Source organism: Pleurodeles waltl, chromosome 11 (genome assembly GCF_031143425.1).
Source record: "Pleurodeles waltl isolate 20211129_DDA chromosome 11, aPleWal1.hap1.20221129, whole genome shotgun sequence".
In the NCBI taxonomy this organism is placed as follows: Eukaryota; Metazoa; Chordata; class Amphibia; order Caudata; family Salamandridae; genus Pleurodeles; species Pleurodeles waltl.
The window spans coordinates 347,355,723-347,380,599 of record NC_090450.1 but is presented as its reverse complement, the minus strand read 5'-3'; the positions used below and the strand labels follow the sequence as shown (position 1 = coordinate 347,380,599).

The 24,877-nt window shown below is 46.5% G+C and overlaps 2 protein-coding genes across 2 annotated transcripts in view; both read left to right on the top strand.

The window, feature by feature from the left end:
• The window catches only part of ANO7 (anoctamin 7), a 2,026,240-nt gene that overhangs the window by 661,253 nt on the left and 1,340,110 nt on the right, over positions 1–24,877 (top strand). The window lies entirely within an intron of this gene.
• LOC138266619 (uncharacterized) lies at positions 20,099–21,459 on the top strand. The gene is made up of 2 exons (XM_069215444.1): positions 20,099–20,704; positions 20,806–21,459. The coding sequence occupies exons 1-2, from the start codon at positions 20,150–20,152 to the stop codon at positions 21,433–21,435; spliced, it is 1,185 nt and encodes a 394-aa protein (XP_069071545.1). The 5' UTR covers positions 20,099–20,149; the 3' UTR covers positions 21,436–21,459.

The following is a 24,877-nucleotide window of genomic DNA, read 5'->3' as shown; positions in this document are numbered from 1 at the left end:
TATGATTGTCCATGTGTTATGGGGGCAGAAAGCCAGCGACTTCTGCGGTTGCAGTTACCATGGATTGCATAACTAGTAGGCATTGCAGAGGTGTCATAGGGTCCGTTATGATTTGGGTTTTAATGTTGGGGACTTGGCTGTGGAGTCGCATGTTGGGTCCCAGATCATGTTAAAATCCCCCTGTTGGCCCTGGCAGCATTTTGGCATGTCTTCCCTGTCATTTTTGCCTTCTGACCTCCTGGTTTTATGGGTTACTGGACTCTGTTTTTCGTGGTTTATTGTCTCTGCGTACTTTACCACTGCTGATCAGTGCTAAAGTGCAAGTGCTCCCTAGGTAAATTGTACTATCTCCAACCCCCTGGTGTGTGTCTGGGGCCTGGCTGGGACATGGAAGGATCTTGCAAACACTTGAGACTTTGATTTGAAGTTTGCCAACTTCAAAGGCTGAAAGGGGTATAAGAAGAGGACCCAAAACCCCAAACTTTTCGAACCTTTCTGGAATCAAGAGGAACCTCTGCCCAGGACAAGAGCTGAAGAGCTGGAGAAGGAGTACTGTCCTTTTGCTGTGTTGCTTTGCTGGACTGGCCTGCAGTTGCTGCTTCTGCCTGAAAAGAGTGCAAAGGGTGAACTTTGTTGTGTGTCCTGCTTGAGAAAGATCTCCAAGGGCTTGGAGTAGAGCTTGCCTCCTATTGGAAGTCTCAGGGACACCAAAGACTTCAGTTTCCTCAACCTGCAGCACTAGGAACTGTGTGTTTTGGGCTGTTCAAGAGGAGAAACCACGCGACGACGCCAACGATGCTGCTGGCCTGCACAGTGATCTGCCGATGCAGCATGGAGCTGCACTGCCCCGATTCGCACTGCGACCCTGTTCTCACCGACGCCTTTATTGGGCACCTTCACCGCCTCCTCCCACCGCAGCCTGGGCATCCCCGTTGATGCCGCTCCTGCTGATACCGGCGCCTCTGCCTGCACTGTTGCCTGTGGACACCACCTGTGAGGAGAACGAAGTACTGTCTCATCCCGCACCACAGCCCTGGTCCCCCGACGCCAGCACCATCGACTCCTGTGTCGTCACCAGGAATCCCTGCCTGCACCGTGGCCTGTGGATACCTCTTGTGATGGTCACGAAGCACCATCCCGTACTGCACCACCGGCTTGGGCCTAATGACGACAGTGCTTCAGCAACAATGACGCCGGTGCCTGCTGACGTGTGACCTGGTGACACCGCACGTCGCACCTCCCCGCTTCACACCGCAGCCCTGGTCTCACCTACGCCATTGGACACCTTCATCAAGCTGCTGCCTTCACCTTGACCTGTAGACACCACACGTTGGTACGTCCCACTTTGCACCGCAGCCCCCACGCCATCCATGACAGCGCACCTGACTTCATCAGCCCATAGTTCAATCCACAACAAGTGTGATTTCAAGAGCCCACTGACTCCAGAACCGACACCGCAACGCCACTCTCTGGAGTTCACCACGAGGATCACAACGCCCTACAATTCCAAAGGTACTGTTTGCGAGTCTTCCAGACATGGTAGCTGGTCCGCGATGCCCCGGCTGGCCTGAACTGTTGGGTTTGTTGATCACGACACTGTGATAGCACCAGGTGGAGCTATCGACTTCAAGGAACTGTATTTTTTTTTTTCAGTCCTCATTTATAGCAAAAGACACACAGGAGAAGCCACATCATATCCCAGTTTTGGTCAGAACCCTGGCCCACTGACTGACACTACAGGAAAGAGCGGCCCCCATCAGCCGTAGGGGGGAGCAGAACAAGTCCACCCCCACTCTCCTTGCTGTTTCATCTTAGTGTTTAATCATTGGACTCTCACCAAATAGAATGTCAGATGTTTAAAACGAGTTAAAACAGATTTAATCTCACTGCACTATTGCCAGGAGGAGATGTTTCTATAGAAGGCCATGAAGGGTTCCCACATTCTAAGGCACTTATCCGAACCATTACTACAATCTAGGTCTGAGATTCTCTTAACTGACAGTAGCCCATCCATGTGGGTAGGGGGGAGGCTTGAGATCCACTTAATGCATATTTCCCGCCTTGCTATCAGGACCAAATAAAAGAAGATGTGCGCCAGGGGTCTCTCCACCCAAGGGGGTGAGCAGGGGTTATGTGAGCAGGTATCTCCCTTATGCTGACTAGAGTGAGGGTCCCTACTTGGAAAGGGTGCAAACCGACTGCCAACTAGAGACCCAATTTCTAACACTGGTTGTCAGCGGTGAGGATAGGACTTGCATTTGCACTTGACCTACAGTGATTGTTGTACACTACTACCATATCGCAGACCACTACATGCTGCATACAGATTTTTGGTTTTGATTTTTTTCTCTTGGACCTATTTTTGATCTTGAGTTAAAGTGAACTCCAACAACATCATGTCTCACTCAAGAGCATCTTCAGTTGCATCCCAGGATTTGGTTTTTGAGGAGGATAGGTTGGAAACCTATACCGTTAAGTAACTGAAAGCAGTTTGTAAGAACCTCAAAGTTCAGGTCAGAGGCCTCACCAAAAAGGAGGAGCTATAAAAGGTGCTGAGGGCCTGGGTAGCAGCCAGAACTGCCAGTGGGCAGTCTGTGGATCCAATGGGGGAGTCTGTAGACCCAAATCCAGGAGAAGATGTGCTGAGGGTGCAGGAGCTGCTGGCGGGGAGGTACCCCCTGGGTCAGGCAGCAGTGGTGTTTCTAAGACCCTGACTCCAGAGGAGCTGGAGGACAGGAGAGAAGCCAGGAGGCACCCGATTGAATTGGAGAGATTGAAAATGGAGAAGAAGAAAATGCTCTTTGAGCATGAGCTTAAAGTAAAGGAGCTGGATGTGAGGAGCAGGGCAAGCAATGATGGTGGCAGCAATACCTCAGTGCAGTCAGAGAATTGTGCACATTCCTAAGAATGTAGGGAGCGAGTACAGAAGGGAGGCGACATACAGAGGTGGTTTCAGGGATATGAGGGATCCATCCACATGAATGGGGTCCCTGAGAAGAATGGGGGGCAGGATTGTGGAACCACTTCACAAAGGAGGAGAGGGACACTGCTAGCTTTGGGTAAGGGGTACAACCTCACCTACACTGACATGAAGGAGGCCCTTCTCACTAGGTATGGTCTCACTCATGACAAGTACTGGGATCAGTTTAGGCAGAGTAAGAAAACTGATTACCAGCCCTGGTTAGAATGAGTAGATTCTTTTTTCAGAGCACTAGATGGTTGGGTGAAGGGCAGTAGTGTGACAGATTTTCAGGGGCTGTACAACATAATTGCATGGGAGCACTTGTCTAGTCTGTATTTTGCAGAACTGTGCCAGCACTTGACTGATAGTAAGCTGACTGACCCAGCAAGCTTGCTTTGGAGGCGGACCGCTGGGTGAGTACCAGAGTCCACAAAAAGGTATATGGGGGAGATTCTACCTAAGGTGGGCAGGGTTTCCAGGAGCAGAGTGGGGGGGACAAGGGTAAACAAAAGGAGTCTTACAAAGGGCCAAATCTAGTAACCTGAGTAAGAAATCCCATCCCCAGGGAGATAAAAAAAAAACATGGGCCTCTTCAGGGAAGCCTACAGAGGAAGGGCTTTGCATGTGACCAGCGGATCACATGAAGGGAGATCCAAAATGTCCCAAGTGGACACCACCACCCAGCGGTGGGCAGGCCAAGGGGTTGGCCAGTGTAGTGCTTGGGAAGGAGGTGGTCCCAAGTGGGTGTGGGATCCCACAGAGATGACCCTTGTCTCACTAGGAGACAGTGAGATGGGCCAGAGAAACATAATGACTGATAACACTAAGAAATACCGGCAGTTGGTGACCATTAATGGGCAGAAGGTAGAGGCTCTCAGAGATACTGGAGCTAGTCTGACCATGGTCCGGTATCACCTGGTGTCTGAAGAGCAAATAGTCCCTGTTGCATTCCACCAAGTAGTTGCAGTGGACAACTCAGAGCACCAATGTAAGGTGCCACAGGTTCCCTTTGAGTAAGGAGGGGTCTCAGATTCCTTGAGGTTAGCTGTGAGTCCCACCATGACAGTTACCTGTCTGCTAGGCAATGACCTGGAGACTTCCGTCTGGAAGGAGGTGGAGCTCAGGTCGCACTTGGGGATGTTGGGGTTCCCAGAGGGGGCATGCATGACCATTCGGTCCATGGCAGCCAGACAGGGTGATCAGACAGACCTGGAGCCTGAAACAGTGGCCCAGGTGACTGCCAAGAGAAAGGGCAAGGGGCACGGGAAACCCACCCCAGAAGTTCCCACAGTCTGGGAAGAGGCTGACCTCGAAGGGGATGCCCCAGCACCAACAGGGGAACAAGTGGCCGAACTGGGAGAACTACCTGAGCTGACCCATTGGCAGCAAGAAAGGGTCCCACCAGGGAGGAGTTCTGCACAGAGCAGAAGGTGTGCCCTATTCTTGTGGGTCCTAGGCAGCAGGCTGAAGACCAGGCAGCTGGTGCTGAGCCCAAGATCACCTAATCTACTGGGAGAATGATATTGTGTATAGCAAGCCTAAGGCTGCTGAGCCTGGAGCAGCCTGTGTGCTGGTGGTACCCCAGTGCTACTGAGCTTTCCTACTGGGTTTGGCTCATGATGTGCCTCTTGCACAACGTTTGGGGCAGGGCAAGACCTTTGACAGGCTTGTCACCCACTTCTATTGGCCCCAAATGAGAAAGCATTTAGATGTGTTCTGTAGATCCTGTCAGACTTGCCAAGCAAGTGGCAAAAGTGGAGGGAAATGTAAAGCATCCCTCCAACCCTTTCCTGTCATGAGCACCCCTTTGAGTGGGTGGGCATCGACACAGTGGGGCCTCTGCACCCCAAGACACCCCTAGGCAACAGGTTCATCCTTGTCTTAGTGGACCATGCCACCCGGTACCCGGAGCTATCCCTTTGAGGACAGAGACAGCGCCCATTGTGGCCCGGGCACCGATGGGGATCTTTACCCATGTGGGGTTCCCTAAGGCGGTGGTATCTGACCGGGGTATCAACTTTATGTCCTCGTACATAAAGGCCATGTGAGAGGAATGTGGGGTGAACTACAAATTCACCACTCCTTACCACCCCCAAAGTAATAGGTTGCTTAAGAGATTCAACCAAACCCAGAAAGGCATGATTGGGGGTCTGTCAGACACCATGAGGCGTAAGTGGGATGTCCTCTTACCATGCCTTCTCTTTGCCTACCGGGAAGTACCAGAGAAGGGGATTGTCGTTAGCTCCTTTGAACTGTTGTATGGGCACCCGATCAGAGGACCTCTGAGTCTGGTGAAAGAAGGCTGGGAAGAAGCTCCTAGGAAGCCATCCCAGGATGAATTTAGCTACATGCTGGCCTTCAGAAACTAGACCGCATGCTTCAGGAAGCTTCCACAACAGAACCTAGAAGCAAGCCAGGAGGACATGAAATGCTGGTATGACCAGAATACCACTCTGGTTGAGTTTCAGCCTGGCCAGAAAGTGTGGGTCATGGTCCCTATAGAGCCTTTTGCTCTGCAGGACAAGTGGTCAGGGCCATTTGAACTGAAGGAGCACAAGAGTGACGTCACCTATCTGGTGGACTTGCAGACTCCAAGGAACCCCTTGAGGAATCTCCATGTGAACTTCCTCAAACCCTACTTTGAGAGGTCTGAGTTAACCATGCTTCTGGCTACAGATGATGGGGCAGAAGAAGAGAATGAACCTCTCCCTGACTTCCTGTCTGCCAAAGAGCAGGATGGGTCAGTAGAAGGCGTAGTTCTCTCCCCTTCTCTTACTCTAGCACAGCAGAGTGAGTGTCACCAGTTACAGGGACACTTTGCCACTCTTTTCTCACTCACTCCAGGTGTCACCCATCTATGCACGCATGATGTGGACCCTGTGGACAGCCTGCATGTGAAAAACAAGGTTTACAGGTTGGCTGACCAAGTGAAGGCCAGCATCAAGGAGGAGGTCCCCAAGATGCTGGCTTTAGGGGTGATTGAGTGCTCCAGCAGACCTTGGTCCAGCCCAGTGGTTTTAGTACCCAAGCCTGTTGCACCTGGTGCCACACCAGAACTTCGGTTCTGTACTTACTACCAGGGGCTCAATGCTGTCACCAAAATGGACATCCACCCTATCCCCAGAGCTAATGAGCTCATAGATCAAAGAGGACCCAAAATCCCAGTCTTTTAGAATCTTTCTGGAATCAAGAGGAACCTCTGCCAAGGAGAAGGAGTGATAGCTCAAAGAGGAGTACTGTCCATTTGCTGAGTTGCTTTGCTGGACTGGCCTACAGTTGCTGCTTCTGCCTGACAAGAGTGCAAAGGGTGAACTTTGCTGTGTGTCCTGCTTGAGAAAGTTCTCCAAGGGCTTGGAGTAGAGCTTGCCTCTTGTTGAAAGTCTCAGGGTCACCAAAGACTTCAGTTTCCTTGACTTGCAACACTGGGAACTGTGTGTTGTGTGCTGTTCAAGAGGAGAAACCACTGCGACACCGCCAATGATGCTGCCTGCCTGCACAGTCACCTGCCGACTCCGCACGGAGCTGCACTGCCCCGCTTCGTACCGCGACCCTGGTCTCACCAACGCCATCACTGGACAACTTCACCAAGCCGCTGCTCACACCACACACCGGCATCGCCTGCTTACACTGCAGCCTGGGCATCCTCGATGATGACGCTCCTGCTCACACCGGCACCGCTGCCTGCACCATGGCCTGTGACACCACTCATAAGGACCACGAAGCACCATCCCGCACTGCAGCCCTGGTCCCGCAACGCCAGCACCATCAACTCCAGTGTGGTCACCATGCATCTCTGCCGGCACCGTCGCCTGTGAGCAACGCTTGTGAGGGTCATGAAGCACCGTCCCATCCCGCACCGCCGGCTTGGCCCTCCCGACGACAGTGTTTCAGCAACGATGATGCCGCTGCCTGCACCGTTACCTGGTGACACCACACGTCGCACCACCCCATTTCACACCACAGCCCTCATCTCACCGACGCTGCTGGACGCCGTCATTGAGCCGCTGCCTGCACTGTCATCTGTAGGCACCGCACGTCGCATCGTCCTGCTTCGCACCGCAGCCCCCACACCATCCACACCAGTGCTCCTGACTTGATCAACCTAAAGTTCGACCCGCAATGAGTGTGATTTCAAAGGCCCGATGACTCTTGCACCGACTCCAGAACCGACACCACAACGCCAGCGACGCCACTCTCTGGAACTCACCACGAGGATCACAATGCACTGCAATTCCAAAGGTACTGTTTGTGGGTCTTCCTGACACTGTAGCTGGCCAGCGATGCCGCACCTGGCCTGAACTGTTGGTTTTGTTGATCACAATGCCGTGATGGCCCCAGGTGGAGCTAACGACTTCAAGGAACCGTATTTTGGGGTAAATCTTGCAGAATTCATATTTTTTTATTACTCTATGTTGGATTTTTATCTTATTTGGTCTTGTTTTATAAAGATAAATATTGGCTATTTCTCTAAAACTGGTGTGGTGTCCTTTTGTAGTGTTTTCATTTATTACTATGAGCTTTGTGTAAATGCTTTACACATTGCTTCTGAGATAAGCCTGACTGCTCGTGCCAAGCTACCAAGGGGGTGAGCAGGGGTTAACTGAGCTGGTATCTCCTTTAATCTGACTAGAGTGAGGGTCCCTACTTGGACAGGGTGCAAACCGACTGCCAACTAGAGACACCATTTGGAGCCTGTGCGGCCAACTGGGTTGATAATTTGTGAGAAAAATGTTGGTCGTCTGTGTGTGGGGCATAGACATTGGCCAGCAATGCCCTTTGTCCCGCTAGTGTGCCTTCCACAAAAACGTACCAGCTTTCCCTGTCAGTGACAGTAGAGATAAGATGGAAAGGGATCCTCTTATGTATCAGTATGCAGGACCCACAGGAGTAGGAGCGATACCTAGAAAAAAAACTATGAGGACCCCATTGGGTGGCAAAGGTATAGGTGGACCTGGGGGGCCAGGTGAGTTTCCTGTAGGAATGCTGTTGCAGCACCATGTCTATTTATATAGTGTATATAACATTACAAAAGAGGCCCAGCTAAAAGAACTACCATGCGATGGACAGGAAAAAGGAGTTTCCTGTTAGAAAAACCCTCACCCACCAGGGTTACCCCTTGGTGGCATGCTGCATCATTGGGTTTCTTCCTGTTCTGCTACGGAGCAGGGTGTGCTACGACCTACGGGATACTTGGGAGCACGGATGTAGTCTCGTCAATGTGAATCACAGGAGAGATAGGAGCAGTGGGGTCTTGGGTGAGTTACTGTCTCCTAGTAATTCCAATGATTTAACAGATCTCTTGGAGGTGGCATGATTAAAAGGGACTGCGGAAGTGGGGGATGTTATGTACCTGACTTCCTAGTCTACATGTTTCGGAGCCTAACCCCCAGGCTCCTCTTCTGGACCAAGGTGAACTCCCTGGTGCCACTTCTTGTTTCACTAACTCTAATTAAAGCATAAATAATGCATGCTCAACAGGGCCCCCAATGTTCACATTAACATCCAACCAAGCTACAAACACCATAAGAAAGCACCTCACTAAAAGACTAGTGGAGTAGTAATGATTGCCTTCAAGAACTCCTTCATTCCTATCACTAGCTTCCAAGAATTTTCAATTCTAAGACTTCAAATATTTCCTTGGTTGTGCCTCACTTTCTCCAAAATATTTATCTCCATTTCTGTTGATAAGCGTAATGCCCTGAAAAATCCAGCCTCGTTCTCAGGCACCTGACTCAATGCCCCTCCTGACATCGCCATCATCCACAACAACTTCTGTATTTTTGGCGACCAGACATTTGGTTCATTTGGTTAAAGAGCTTAGACTGGTCCGAAACCATATACTTCCTTTTTAACTGAGAAGCGATGAATGTTTTACAGCTGATCTCTAGTCTTATGCATAGCAGAAGACACAGCTTCTGCATAATCTTTGCCATGCCAAAGCTCTGCACTGTGTTAGCAAATCAGTCAGTCACTTCTAGCAACCACTGCTCCATCCACTTTAGTCTTACCCTCCTCTCTGCTCCTACTATATCACTTACAGCAGTGAGGCACACCTTTCAGATCATGGACTTGATCACATCACTTTTCAGTCACTTATGGTTGTTAAATTATTTATCAGCCACATTATGAAATTTGTCTGCACACCACGAAGACATTAGGAAATCTAAAATGTATCTACCTTTCAATTCTTACATATACACATGCCTATACCAATTTTCCAAGCCCTGCAGTCTCTTAACTAGCCTTTGATCACATGCTGCTCATTGAAGGCCCTCTGCATCATCCAATAGTCCATGTACATAGTTGGACCTATATATTCATCCACCTAAAAATATGATCAGACTAGCAAACTGTAATGCCTTGATCATCACCTCTGTCAGGAAAAGGTATGTTGATGTCTCTGTAAAGATGGCAAGCTCTGAAGTTTTCTCCTAGCAGTAATAAGGATATTACATACACATTTTGAATTCAAGAGGGTAGTTAAGACCTGCTTTCGCCCATAGAGATAATCGTGTTCAGCTCACGTTAATGCATGATGGTACATATCCACAAGCCTGATTCCATCTATCTTAAGCGTAATACAGTATTGTACAATCCTGAAGAACTGTTACTTCCTTTTGTTCTCTAACTTTTTCCTGGATCATGAAGCTATGATTCACAGGTCAGTCAGTGGCCCCGGTTATTTTGGTAATTCTATAAGAAAAACATTTTTACCTTGTCCTATTGCTTCAGAGACCAATAGCAATGCATAATGTAGGGGAGGTGTGAGTTTCCCTACAGAAAGGGAAAACCTTATCCACCATGGTCTAAGACCCTCCTTCTGACTTTGGCGGTTTATTCTGTAGACTGCCGAAGTCACTGGGGCCATATGACCGCCAGTGTTGCTAGTCTGAAGACCGCCATATTATGACTGCTGGCTGCTCTCCACCACTATTTTGCGGAGAAGTCGCAAGTAGCCATGCTTGCGGTTGGCAGTCTAGTAGAGCTTGCTCTGCCACCACCACCACGTCACCACAACACCGCCCGCCAAATTACAACATTGTAAATGACGTGGCGGTGTTGTGTTGGCAGGGCACTGGCAGCGGAGCAAGCGCCATGGACCCGTTCCCTCCCGGACGACAACTGCGCCCACCAGGTAAGGTGATTGTCTGACAAGGGAGGGGGTGGGGGGTGTTGTGTGTGTTTGTGTGCGTGTGTGTGCAAGTGTCTGCGTGCTTGTGTGAATGCCTGGGGGAGTGTCATGGCCGTGTGTGAATGTGTGTGTGAATGAGTGAGCATGGATGTGTGCATGTATCTATTTAAGTGTGGTTTGTGCATGTGTGGATCGGGGCGGGGGTGTCAGTAAGGGGATCAGGTCAGGGGGTTCAGTACGGGGATGGGAGGGCGGGGATCAGTTCCGGGACCAGGGAGGGGGGCTTCGTTGCTTCGGGTTGGGTGGGGGGGCTTCTGATGGGGTCTTGTAATTGGGGGCCCCCTACATGGAGGCGGGGGTTGGGGAGTTCTGTTGTGGTGACAGGAATTAGTATCCCTGTTGTCAGTATCCTTTCCTCCAGGGATTTCATGGCGGGGCTGCCGCCACAGAATCCCTGCTGGAAAGGATACTCATAATACCGCAGGTGGTGTTAGGTGGCCTGCCGGGTCGAAGGTGGTCAACTTTCGGCCAGGCGGTCTCACCGCCCTGGTGGTACAGGCAGTGAACTGGCTGCAAAGCCAGTTCACTGGCGTGGTCATGATTTGACAGTCCTGTCTCGCCACGCTGTCGGTGGTCTGACCGCAACCACAGGAGTTGTGGGGCAGGACCGCCAAGGTCATAATGACTACCTAAGTCTCCTGAAGGAGGAACACCATTTTGAGCAGCATGCACCTGGGTTTAAATGGGCCCTACCATTCACTCATTATCACACACACTGAGACTGCATATACAGTGAAGGGAAGACACCCTATTACGTGCATTGTAGATCCAATGTGCAACATCCCGACAAAGGTACAGTTAAAAATGTTTGTTCCCCTGCAATATTGATCGGCTGTCACTGCCCCCTGCCACAGCATAGCCTGAGTTGAAAAGCTAATCTCACTCAGAAAGGGTAAAATATAGGTTTCCTACAGTCATTAGTGCCCTGGCACACAGAAAAGTTAAAGGATAGAGCACTTCCAGAGGTTTTCCAGCTCACCAGGGTGATGCACAGGGACACATACTGAAGTATACACAAAAGGGATGGATGGAATACTTGAATTAATCCCAGCCACTGTTAATAGTTCTGGGCAACATCCCAGTCTATCACAGAACTGGGGCTTGTTAGTCAGGTGCATCTTGATTCCAGGTCCACCTTGAGCACAAGACTTATGTTTGGGCATACCCACTATACAAAAAAGTGATGGATAGAATTATTTAATTAGAAAATAATTAATTAATCTCAGCCACCGATAATTGCATGGGGCCACATCCCAGTCCATTGTTATTTTGCACAGTATACCATCTCAATTTGGACCCAACCATATGCAAATCAGTCATGACTCTGCTCCAATAGGAACAGTCTAGCTTGAGCTGCCAGGCCAGGTCCTACCTGAACCAGAACACAAGCAACCCAAGACTTGTTTTGCCCTGATTGGGGTTTGTCAGTCAGAAGCATCTTGGTTCCAGTGGCACAGTGAACATGAGACCCACGAGCTATACTTTATCATGCAGAAATCTCCACCCTGACTACGGAGTCTCCCTATGGTAAAGTGTAGGAAAAGAAAAAAAACTTTACTCAAAAATAAATATTAAAAATGTTTGTATGTTAAGTATTAATGTAAATTAATCATCTACATATTTATTTTAAATGTAGAACACAATGTTTGGAATAGTTACTAGAAATCTTCATTACTCTAATTCCTAATTCCTTGTCCAATTACTTACTATATGCAATTCGTGAGGCCAGGCCTCACCACACATACCAAGCACATTCTAAAGTAAAACAAAAAAAATAACAGCTCTGCTCTGTTTACTATCAAAGGGAGAAAAGGGCAAAGCACATCCTGAAATACCATGCCTCCACATTCACTTTTTAAAAGAGAAATAGGGAGGGAACATAAGTAATGGGATGAGAAATTAGGAACCGGAGTACTGAGAATTACTAGTAAGTAATCCAAACATGACCTCCTCGTCCATTTTTGTCCCATTCCTTCCTATATGCAAGAATACCTAAGCATATAGAGAAAACAAGACAGAATTCATGCTTCAAATATTTCATAATTATCTTCAAACAAGGAACATGAATCTGCCATGAAAAAAAAATTGCCCAACAGGTCCATACATGGTTGGAAGGTAAATCTGTTGTACCAAAACTCAGTTCTGATCCTTGTGCCAAATCCATAATGATCAGCAAAGGGTGATTGAGAAGTCCAAGTGGCAGCTGTACAAATATCTGAAATAGAAACACCACCCCATTCCACCCAAAAACTAAGAACCAGCAATTCCATGTGTTGAAGGTGCTTGAACAGAACTAGAAGGAACAAGATGTGCACTGGAGTGAGAAATGGAAATCACTTCCCTTATCCAACTATACCGAGTGAAAAGAGAAGATTTCTTACACATGTTTACTGGACCAAAATTAATGAAAAGGGAATGACTCCTCCTAAAATCAGCAGACCTAGTCCAGTAAATTTTGACCACCCTTACCACATCCAAAAGAACATCAGAAGCATAGGGAGAAGAAGAGCGGGCAGAATAACCTCTTGAGACGTTTATGAAAAACTATAGTTACCTTTGTAATAAAGTGAGGACCCAATTTTAAACACTACAATCCTCAAATACCCTAACTTGAGGAGGATTACAACACAGGGCTGACAATTCCCCCATCTTCCTTCTGGCTATAACAATGGCAACCAAAAAGACCACTTTCACAGATAGAAATTTAAGGAATACGTCAGATAGAGGCCCAAAAGGAGGGCCCTGCAAAGTCTTCAAAACCAAAAGAAGCTTCCTAGGAGGAAACATAATTATGACTTTAGGTCTTAACAAATCAAAACCCTTAAATGGTCTGGACACCCATTCTTCTACCTGGGAAAGAGCACCCCAAGGAGAACAGAAAACCTTAATTGCAGCCCATTGTACCCTCAGAGTAGAAGAGGACCAACCATTATCAAAACCTTCCTGTAAGAATATCAAAATGGTCTCAGGAGAACATAGATCAGACATACAATCCTTATCTTTACACCACCCAGAGAAAGAGATCCAGTAATGTCTTAACGATATCCTAGCAGGCAATCTTCTAGATGGCTGAATAGTCTCAGAAACTGCTTGAGACAGTCTTAACCTCCTAAGTCCCTCCTCCTCAACCTGGCAAGCCACTAATCTCAACCTCTGGAGGGACAACAGGGTAATTTAGGGGAAAGTTAAAATAAGCCCAGGGACAGGGGCGGGAACCACACCTGATCTACTACCATGCTGATTAGCAAGGGAAATCAGTGTCTTCGGGCCAAAGGGAACCAACCAGAATCACCTCTGCTTTGTCCCTCCAAATCCTTGCCAGAAGACAAGAAATTAGAGGAATTGGAGGAAATGCAAACAACAGGCTGTCTAGCCAGTGACACGTCAATGCATCTACTCCTGCTTCTCGAGGATTGCTGAACCTTGAAAAATACTTGGGAAGGACAGCATTGGAATGGTCTGTAAGGAGATCCACTGAGAGTTTGCCGAACCTCTGGTAAATCCTGTGAAACATCTCCTCTGTAAGTCTCAGATTCTGAGATGAAGGGAACATTCTGCTTAGAGTGTCTGCTGCTTTGTCGTCCTTCCCTTGAACATGAATTGACCTTAAAGAGAGTAGATTCTTCTCTGCCCAAATCATGATCAGTTGTGTCAGAACCTTAAAAGACATGGAACCTGTTCCCAGCTGTCTGTTTAGGTATGACTTTGCTATTGCGTTGTACATTCTCACCAACACATTGGAGTGAACAATCCATGATCGAAAAGCTTGAAGAGCCATAATACAGCCCTAAGTTCTCTCCAATTGAAAAAATGCCTCCTTTCTGGAGACGTCCAAATTTCCTGAGTTGTGAAATGGCCTGGAACTGCCCCCCCACACTCTCCCCAACCTCTGCGACTGACATTTGTTATCACTACTAAAGTGTGAAGAGGAGAAAGAGAAACCCCTCTTTCCAAATGGGCAGAGATTCCTCTGTCCATGCAGGCAATAGGACTGGTCTGAAATGTGGTCATTAACTTGGAAACTTAAAATACACAGACTTAAATACTGTGCTTGTCCTTGAATAATGACAGCCTAAAGAGGCTGAACAAACATCAAATGGAGAAGAGACAAATAAAACACTGGGTGAGCACAAACCTGTTGTGCCTCCCCTGAACAGAAAATAGCTTCAGGGTAAACTCAGAAAGAGCAGATAAGTGCTTGCTCTGCCAAAGAAGCTAATCCCAGGGGGCACACGCTCCTGAAACAAAGAAAACAAAAGAAACAAGCATTTACAATTCAATTGGTCTCACATTTGCTTGAGTTAGAGCTATTAGCTTTGTAAATGCATAACTGGACATTTCTCACTACATAATTCCAGTGACCCTGCATATAACTAAAGTGCTAGCAGGCCTACTGGAATATTTTTTTTTTTAAAAGGCCCTTAAAGCACAAACACAGAATAGATTAAAACTGACAAGTGAACCTGCTCTGCAAACTCAAGCTTTTTTGGTGGGACTGTGTCTGGACATTGCCAGTCTTGTGTTTATTTCAAAATATTTCTGACAGTCGCTCTCTTTGTGAATTGAAAGATGGCCAGAAAAGGAAACCGTACCTCAGAAACTACATTGGACAACAGTTAAGTGAGCCCTCAGGAACCTGAGACAGGCAGAATAAATTACAGTACGAACAAGCTGTGTTCTAGGCTTCATTAGTTATAATTATGGCCGGGATGTGCTGAACAGAACACGTGCGTGCCAGATGGGAACGTTGCAGAGTGGAGTGGGCACGTTCTGAACTTGTGCGAGCACGAGAGGAGTCCATAAAACTGCAGGCCAGCCCATTTGGATTCATACAGCCATGCCTCCCCTGCACAAACCACCAGAGGACACAGAATGGGTGAGGGCGGACATGAAAAGCTCTTCCTTTGTTAGGGTCCCAGACTTCATTTGGTAGTCACTAAAGCAACAAATTGCAAAAAGCAGTGTATAAACACTACATCTTTGTGTTTTTTTGTGTCTGCCACCAGGTCACATTGACCTCAATGACAAAGTGGAACTGTGATAAAAGTGCCTATTCAGCGTGTATATGCAATGAAAAGAAAACAATGTGACGAGCACTCTAATACCGCTGATCAAGTTTGCGCTGTAAGTGCCTTGGCTGCCATGGAGCTCAAAGGGGAGAGACAAAAGGAAAAAGTAGTTTACCCACGCTGAAGTATTTTGGCAATTGTGAAATTATCCATGTTACAGGGTCAGTCTGCAAGGCGGGACAAAGGTAAAGCATTTACCAATGACATCAAGGGATTTTTGAAAGGTAAGCCCAGGAACAAATGAAAGTGATGGGCGTGAGGTAGGTGTGGTGAAAGTCCACAGAATACATTACAACAGGTCAAAAAGCAGCATTTGCACACTGCAATGCTCAACCTAAATAGATGTGTTCAACCTTTGGGGTGGGCTCCCTGGGGGCACAACCAGTGGGATGTGGAAGGCTGTGGCCAAGAGGAGCATATAGTAGGGCCCTGGTGAACTCAGACAGCCATGCTGAACAGGATGATGTGATTTTAGTGAACAAAAACTGTGTCTCTGAGTCACTGTTTAATAGGCCACGAGGGATGCCTTTTTCAGTTTTATCCCTCCTGGGGTTGGTTGTCAAAGCAGAGTCTCCAGATAACGTTCAAAATCTCACCCCTCATTTCTGGTAAATGATCATGCTGTGAGCTCTCAAGCATTTATCTGACTGCACTAACTGAACTAACTGTTCTACTTGTTAAATATTTTTAGAGCTGCTTTGTGCATCCACTTCCTGGTTAATATTTTAATTCAGTCATAATATTGCAGCAGGCAATGAGCGTTTGGGATTTGTAGATGTACATTTAACATTGTAAACATGGGCTCAACAATTCCAGCATGCAAAGTGCTTCTGGCAAAAAAAAAAAGAAAGATTGGCCGAAGGTGTCACACATGCCATGGGACAAACTGCCACCAGGCATGATATTGTAACAAAACAAAAAGCAAGAATTAACATCATTTTTTTGTCAAAAAATATTTAACTCCTTAATGCCCTCGAATGTCCATTACACTTTTGGCTCCTTTCGTTACAGTAATTTTTCAGTTTCACATTGAGGAAGTTTAGTTGGTAAGTGGTGGTGGGGGGGTTTGAGCTTCAGATTTACCGACAATCACGTTGGCATATAATGCTAAGATACATTATCTGACAAGCAGGGCACATGAGAGGTGCTTAAGAGGCAGTTGAAAAGGAGAGGTATGGGAATTGGTAGGAGTACTGAGTGAGAGAAACAATGGCCCTGATTTATACTTTTTGACGCAAACCTGTGTTAGCGCAGGTTTGCATCAAAAAGTATACCGCCGGCTAGTGCCATTCCTGGACACCAGCCAGGTGTTATATTTAAGGAATGACGCTAGCTGGTGGTAAAGCCCGATTAGCGTCAAAATAAATTACACTAACTGGGTGGGGGAGGCATAGGGGAAACAGGAGGCTGTGCGTCAAAGAATGGCGCTAGTCAGGTTAGAGTAAAAAAATTACTCTAACCTGACTAGCGGCCCTTTTTTGACACACAACCCCCATTGACATGACTCCTGTCTTAGTAAAGACAGGAGTCATGTCCCCCAGCCCAATGGCCATGGCCAGGGGACTTATGTCTTATGTCCCCTGGGCATGGCCATTGGGCACAGTGCCATGTAGAGTGGTCCAAGTTAGGCCCCCCTATGGCACTTAAAAAAATAAAATGAAATACTAACCCCCGTGTACCTCTACTTACCTAGGATGGGGTCCCCGATCCTCCGCTATCCCTCTGGTGTGGGTGGGGGTGTCCCTGGGGCCTTGGGAGGACACCTGTGGACTCTTCCCATGGAGTTCCACCATGGAAACGAGCCCACTGGTCCCCTAATGCCTGCCCTGATCCAGGCCTTAAATAATTGCGCTAAACAGGTTTAGCTCCATTACTTAGGCCCGCCTACCTTTCGTGCGCCATTTTTGCACGGAGGATAAATATGGCATTAGGGGTTTGAGTCATTTGTTGCCCGGGAATGCCTACCTTGCATCTCATTGACGCAAGGTAGGTTTCCACGTTAAAAAAATGACATTAACTCCAAAATCTTGCCGCTAGACATGTCTAGCGCCAAAATATAAATATGGAGTTAACTTTGTGCCGTATTTACGTTAAAAAAATGACAAAAATCCAGTGCAAACAGAGTATAAATATACCCCAATATTTTTTTAGGGCTTTCAAAAGAGAGATGAGAGAGAAAGCGTGTGTGTTTTTATCAGTGTGTATAAATGGCATGTGAAATCCAAAAGACACCCCCCATACCGGACTGAAAGCAACTGTACCCAATTATTCATCAGAAAATAAATTTTTTAGGGGGTGTAACACCTCAAACACCCACTTGAAGCTATGCCGCTGTTCACACATGGAATATACAGTAAGACATTTCTGCTGCTTGTATGCAATATTTATATTTTATTGAAATTTTATAGTAATAGAATTTCATCTTGGAGTCCCCGACAAAATTATTTTACATGAGGGTGGGCATTAAAAAGTTGAAGGACCATTGATCTGAAAAGTAGTTTGAGAATGAAAAGCATGCCAGTACTATATCAAACAAGTGAGGTTCAATCGGTGGCATTTGGTGGTGGAATTATACAATTTAGGAGAAAAATAGTAGAATGCTTTGCCCCTGTATACATGCCTCTAAACAAAGTAAACCAGATTTAACAATCATTGGCAAATCCAAAAGGTCTGGCTTTAATTTGTTAATTTGCTGATACATAGTCAGTGGATTTATTTTTGCGTGTGCTTGCACGTATTAGCTTATTTAAACCAGGCCAATTGAAAAAATCCTTTTCATTTACAGTGAAAACAGAAGAGAAAGAGCAATGACTAAGATAAGAGACAGAAGGAGAAACAGGGACATTCAGGCACATTCAACAGAACAGGGAAAAATCAACAGGAAATAAGCATAAAAGGAAAATCAATGGCAAAGACAAGGAGTGGAAGAACAATGGCACCATGACCTAAAGTAAAGTAAAAAACAAGCGCTATGACGCCGTCAGTGCTAAACGAGCCATAGCATATTTATTCTTCACTTTCAGCTATGCTGCTGTATAATATGGCTAAACAAATCATTGACAAGGCCAATAGCTCTTGCAAGACATAGGCAAGACCTTTTGGCTTTGCCAGTTCTTGTTTTATATGTATGAATGTGTGCTACATTTAGTTATAGGCTTTGGAAAGTCGCCTGACTGGGTTGAATGGCCCTTGTGATAGTTTCACACAATCTTTCACAGTGAGAACTGCTATCACTGACCTCTGCCGTAGAACTTATAGGCACATTGTGAAACACAAATTTTATCAACAACTACATAATATTCAGAATAAAATCTTTACTTCAACATCTAACTGTCTTACATTTTTAGTGGGTACAACTTTTACTTTTCAGATTGCATCACCTCTGCTAGAAGGGTAAGTGAATGTAGCAATAATTTTCTTATATAGAGTTTTATGCCACACATCTGCCTTTTGGAACCGCTACATATAACAGGTATTACTATCACCCCCACTTCAGCAGTACTCCACTTACTGATTTAAGTCTAATTTAGCCTTGTCTAGATCCAAACTTGTCCAGTGGAAGGACACAATTTGTTCAACTCACTGAGCCACCCAAACAGCCAGCGTGTTTTATGCGTGTTCTTAACTAGAAATTGTTAGGCAAGTCTACGTTCAGAGCATTTTTTAGGCTCTGGTGGTTGCCAAACAAAATGTTTTTAGATTTAGTGCTAGCAAATTAAGAAAGGCGTTACATTTTAATGACCCCTGGTCCAAAAAAGGTCACCTGAATGCATTTATCTCACAGTGCAGCTTCTGAAAATCATTTACAGTTCCACACAGGTTTTCACTTTTTGGGTTTTACAGTAAATCACACATGGACTCTGCTTAGTTGCGGCCTGAAGAGTTTCTGCCGCCGCCATGGTGACTCAGTCATGGTCACCGACAAGTGTGTCCTTCCTACATACCATCAATATGACCTAGGGGTTTATGGAACATATATTAGTGCTTAGCTGTTGAACCGAATTGAACGCAGCAGTGTTTATTTATAAGCCAGCGGGATTTAAATGTGTACTGTATGAATGCAGATGATGCTGGAGAAGGGAGCTTCTGGTGTAAAGAGCCCTCGTGCTGTTTATAACTCAACCCCCATGGCAAATAGTGGAACCCAGTAAAGTCTTGTCCAGGATCACAGTACGTGAATGGGTGGGAAGCCAGGAGTAGAAGTTTGGATCCTGATCCCAAAATGGCCATGGGCAGCGACCCGGCAGTCCGGAAGAATCCTTGTGGCAGCGCAGGCTAGGTGACTTTCACTGCCAATGAGTTACACTAGGGGAGGATGGATGGGATTTGACAGAATGGCATACATGTTGATTGACGTCAGTCACACAGGATATAAAGGACACTGTAGGAGAAAATAGCAAATAGGAGTGGAATACGTGGGCATAAAGAAACGGAAGACGGAGGAAAACGGCTTCCATTTGAAAAGGTCAACCAAGTCAGTTGTGTCACACAGAGTGAGTGGCATCGGCATCACCAAACACTGAGAAAGCCTTGAAGCGTGTTATTGGTGTTTGTATGTGATTCTCTTTACATGCCACTTAAACTTGCATGAAATCTCGGCGTGTTAACCGCTCACCTATAACACCTGCTGTTTCGAGTCACTGAAAGTACAACCAGCCCTCCATCCTGCCATTATATTGGGGTTCCTTGCTATTTAGTGCTCAGAAACTTTATGAATCCAGTTAGTAGTAGGAAGGGATACCTTTAATCACCATATTAAAAGTGACAGTTGTCCCGCCCCGGAAATGACGTAATATCCGGTGGCTGGGACTTCCGGTGTCCCAGAAAGCCCACCCCGGAAGTGACGTGCATGGAGGTGTGTCACGTGGTTTGTGAACACATGTTGTTGGCTGGTAGAGCCACCCTTTTTTTTTTTTTTTTTTTTAAATGCTGCATATAAGGAGCTGGTTAGAACCGGCTGTCAAACCGCAAACCAGGGCTGAATCAGTTTGCCAAGGCGCTATGAAGAGATACAATCCGATCGCCAGAAAAGCCGTCTCCTCAGGGGCCCTGAACACTATTGGTAGATATTACCGGACCCTCGCCCCTCGTACGATGGATGAGAATGCACAACAGGGTGTCCCAGACACCCGGGATACCGATGTTACAGGTTTTCAAGAGGAACTTTGCCATCGGCTTGAAAAGCTTGACCTCAAGGATGTGTCGCCCTTGATATCCCCTATTAAGGGGGCCGGCAGTGACAGCGATGTCTCGAAAGATGGATTAAGCGGGGCATCTAACGTCGTAGACATTGAAGTTGAAGAATGTGTACCACCCCCGAATTCGCCCATCTATGAAGACATGGGCTTCCAGGATGACCCCGAGGCAGAGGCCTTTATTTTACAACCATCAGGTGTAAGTTCAGGCGCTGTTTCTGCCCCAATGGACCTCTGCGACTCCCAAGATTTCAGAGGAGCCTCTGAGTGTGAAGCGAATGCTGAGGTTAGTAAAGACATTTTTTTTTTTTTTTTTTTTATGCCTGTATACTCTAATGTCATACTTTTAACTAATAATGTGTCTTGTGCTTTCTGTTTGAACCCTAGAACATAACAGAAGAAAGAGAGCCTCTAGAAGGGTCAGCTCCAAAGGTTAACACCGTAAATTTTTTCTGCTTATGCTGTTCCAGACAGTCTGAAAGTATTACAAGCCAGAACAAAGAGCCTCGTAAGAAATGTGTTTGCACCTACACTAGCCACGATCTTGAAAAGGAAGCTCCGGGCGTACCCTGTGACACCATATGGCCGGTTAAAGGCTTTGCAGCTGCCGTTGTGAACGCATGTGTTAAAAGGGATTATTATGACCTTTGCTACGGGCATAAAATTAATGACCCTCAACAGGAGGCTCACGAATGTCTATACGATGCATACACTGCAAGAACAATTCGTCACGTTTGTAACCGGATAGACACTTATCGGGTATATAAGCTGTTAAGGGTTGTGTATGGGCTGTCTGCTGTGAAGAAAAGTGTCCACTGTGACATGATGAAGGTCTTGGCTGCGGCTGTCCTTGAGATCCGATACGCTGCAGAGCCATGCTCAAAACTCGACCGCATGCACGGGATGTGTCCCCCCTTTGACAAACGTATGGTAGAACGGGTTATAGAAAGACGAATGTGTGACATTTATTATAAAAACAGAAGAATGTTGTCTTTAGCCCCTCGAAAACTGTTTTAAATAAATAAATAAAGAAATAAATAAAAAAATAAATAAAAACAAAAAAAAAAAAAAAAAAAGTAGACCATAAATATGTTACTTAACGCTCCATACTTACTCACTTTTAGGAGGGGATTCCGGGTATCGAGGTGCAAGATGTCTATGAGTTACAACCGGGCTACATCTGTATCGGGAGATTGATTTTTGTGCTGGTTAAAGAAAGAATAGCTGAAATACAGCCTGTGACTCTGCGATGTCTGAACATTTCGGAACCTTCGGCCTTGTTGCAATGTAACTGCCATGAGTGTATCGCCAAGTGGTGTATCAATGGCCGGCTAAACGCATCTGTTAAATGCTGGGCCTTGGACAAAGACCACAAGCGCAAGTTAAGACTTTCACCTGAGACGGGGGTGCATGAGGCTTTGGAGAACATGACTGTAGATTATCTCACAAATAAAGGTTCTGCATTGTCCTATCTAGAACTGTATGAACTGTTGAATTATATCAGTATCCTGAGCGTTCAGAGTTATAGACGTGGGGAACGGGAAGTCATGTCTAGAGCTATTGAGAGTATAGCTATAAAAATATCAATGTTTGTGTCGCTTAGGGTTTGTAAAGGAACATGCTCTGAGTAACATGTGTAGTGGATGTTGTACTATGTATACGTTTGTAAAAAAGGCCACATTGGATCCGTGTTTTGACATTTATAAGCTATGTAGCACAAAATGTCAAATACACGCTGGTTGTATACCCCAGCCGCACATGTATGTTTTTTATGTTTAATAAAATGACCTTACACAAAACAGGTGTCTTTCATTTCGGGGTGTTGATGTGAGACAGCATGACGGATGCTGATTTAAGGAAGCTTTATTACGATAAACAGGGGGTTGGAAGTTTCGGAGGCTCCGAAGCTCTATTTAGAAGGGCTCGAGCTGAAAATGAATCTGTAAAACGTGCCAGTGTGAAGACTTGGTTAGCTGGGGAAGAGGCTTATTCGCTGCACAAACCTGCCAGGAGGCGCTTTAAGAGGCGGGCCACCGTTGTTAACGCACAGCTCGATTATCAGTGGCAGGCCGACATAATCAGTCTTCAAGATCTAGCAAAACATAACGATGGCGCCATGTATATATTAACCGTCATAGATGTGTTGTCCAAATACGCCTATGCAGAGGCATTAAACGATAAAAGTGGTACCAGCGTTACAGCTGCTTTTAAAGACATCTTCGCTAGCGGGCGTGTGCCCCAGAAACTACAAACAGACGCCGGAAAGGAATTTTTAAACAAACATTTCCAAAAATTATTAGACCTGCACGCTGTTCAACATTTTGTAACGCACACAGAGGTAAAGGCTGCTGTTGTAGAGCGTTTTAACCGTACTTTAAAGTCGAAGATGTGGCGATATTTCACCGCCAACAACACCTACAGATACGTGGATGTTCTAAAGGCTTTTATAGATGTTTATAACGCCACCTACCACAGGACAATCAAAATGGCCCCTGTTAAGGTAACAAGGGATAATTCGTTAACGGTGTGGAGAACGGTGTACGGTGGGCGTCTCACACAGAAGGTCAAGAAACCGGATTTAAAAGAAGGGGCTCATGTCAGGGTTTCAAAGTTGAAGGGGGTCTTCACCAAAGGCTACCAGCAAACATTCAGCGATGAGATATTCATAGTGGAAAGTGTGCAGCTTAAAGAAGGGGTATATATTTACAGGTTAAAGGACTACGCTGGGGAAGAGGTATCGGGTGTCTTTTACACAGAAGAGTTACAAGAGGTGCCCTACGACCCGAACAGGGTGTACAGGGTTGAAAAGGTTCTGAAAAGAAAAGGGAGCGGAGCCCGGCGACAGGCGTTGGTCAAATGGCGCGGGTGGCCCGAGAAATTTAACAGTTGGGTTCTGGCCAGCTCGTTGCACGGTGTGTGAGGTATAGCTGTAAACGCTATGATGGAGAACTCCCCTTTTTATATCACGCTGCCATCCAACGCTTCGAAGGACATGTTCCCAGACAATCAGATTTCGAGTTATACAGTGAAACTTGCAAAGCCAGTGGATTTGAAAGGCCCGTGGGAGGTGGCACTAACGGAAATACAGTACCCTAGAACTTGGAATACCTTTACAAAGGCCGATGTTAAATTTCATATAAAGCGGCCTCAGGATGCACTGACCTATAACTTGTCTTTCCCGCACGGCTATTACCCTACCGTCGCAACGGTGGTCGATGCCATCAACAAGTCTATAGCCAGCACTGAAGCGTATGCGAATATATATCTGGTATTGGATCACGTTAGAAGTAAGGTGGTTCTTAAAGCCCCAGAGTTCAGTACAGTGTTTAAATGTAGTGGTAAATTACAAAGGGTTTTAGGGACCGTACAGCATCACCAAAGGCAGATGGATCCAGACCCTACATGCCCCGATATTAACGGCGGTTTTTATACACTCTACGTTTATAGCGACATTGTAGAGCCGCAGAGGGTCGGGGATAGTTATTCCCCTTTGTTGAGGTGGGTCCCGGTGCAGGGTGAAAATAACGCAATGGTTAATATACAACATCACAAACTCGACTATGTTGCAATTTCTAAAAACCATTTTGACACTATAACCATCATGGTGTACAACGATCAGTCGGAGCCGGTCGCCTTTAAATACGGGAAAGTTATTGTTAAGCTTCATTTAAGGCCACGGCGCGAAGGTGACTATTAGACAGCTGCAATGGTCACCATGAAAACCTACGGGGATCCCTCGATGTACAGGGACTATTATAGAGTTCAGGCCGGGTATGGCGGTCCCCAACCCTACTTTCAAGGGGCTCCGGTTATGTATGGGGCGGGATTGGGGGGTTTCTTCCGGAGCATGTTTAGACGTGCCATGCCCTTTTTGAGAAGAGGGTTCGAAATTGCAAAACCTCATGTTAAAGCGGCAGCTACAAACATAGCCCAGGACGTTGTGGGCAGTGTAACGTCTGCGGTAGCAGAGCGCATGAATAGACAGCCCCAAGAAGGAGCGGGGTTGCTGTATAAAGCACATGGTTTTGTTAAAAGGAAGCGAAGGGCATCGCTGCGTAGGGGGCCGCCAAGGCCCTATAAGAAGCGCCGGACTACTTCAAAAGGCCCTCACAAAAGAAGAGTCATAAGACGGAAGAGATCAACCAAGAAGAAGAGAACTCGTTCTAGTGCGAATATTTTTTAAAACATCGATCATGGCCTTCGTACACTGTGCATCGGGTGAATGCGCCAAATCTGAGTTAGATCTGTTTTCTCTCAAACCCACACAGACTAGCATTGAAAACAGTTTTTTCATGGAAGTGTCACCAATGGCCGCTCTGACACCCCTTGCACCGATAGAGTTTTATGTGTCGGGATCCACGGATATGTACCTTGATCTCAACAATACTCTCCTGCACCTCGTCTGTAAAATAACCAAAGCGAACGGTGACAACATCGAGGATGATGCTAGAGTGGCCCC

Coding starts and splice junctions, on each gene's coding strand:
- LOC138266619 (XM_069215444.1), top strand. CDS start 20,150: ATGCTGCATATAAGGAGCTGGTTAGAACCGGCTGTCAAACCGCAAACC. Junction 20,705..20,805: donor AGTGTGAAGCGAATGCTGAG/GTTAGTAAAGAC, acceptor TTTGAACCCTAG/AACATAACAGAAGAAAGAGA.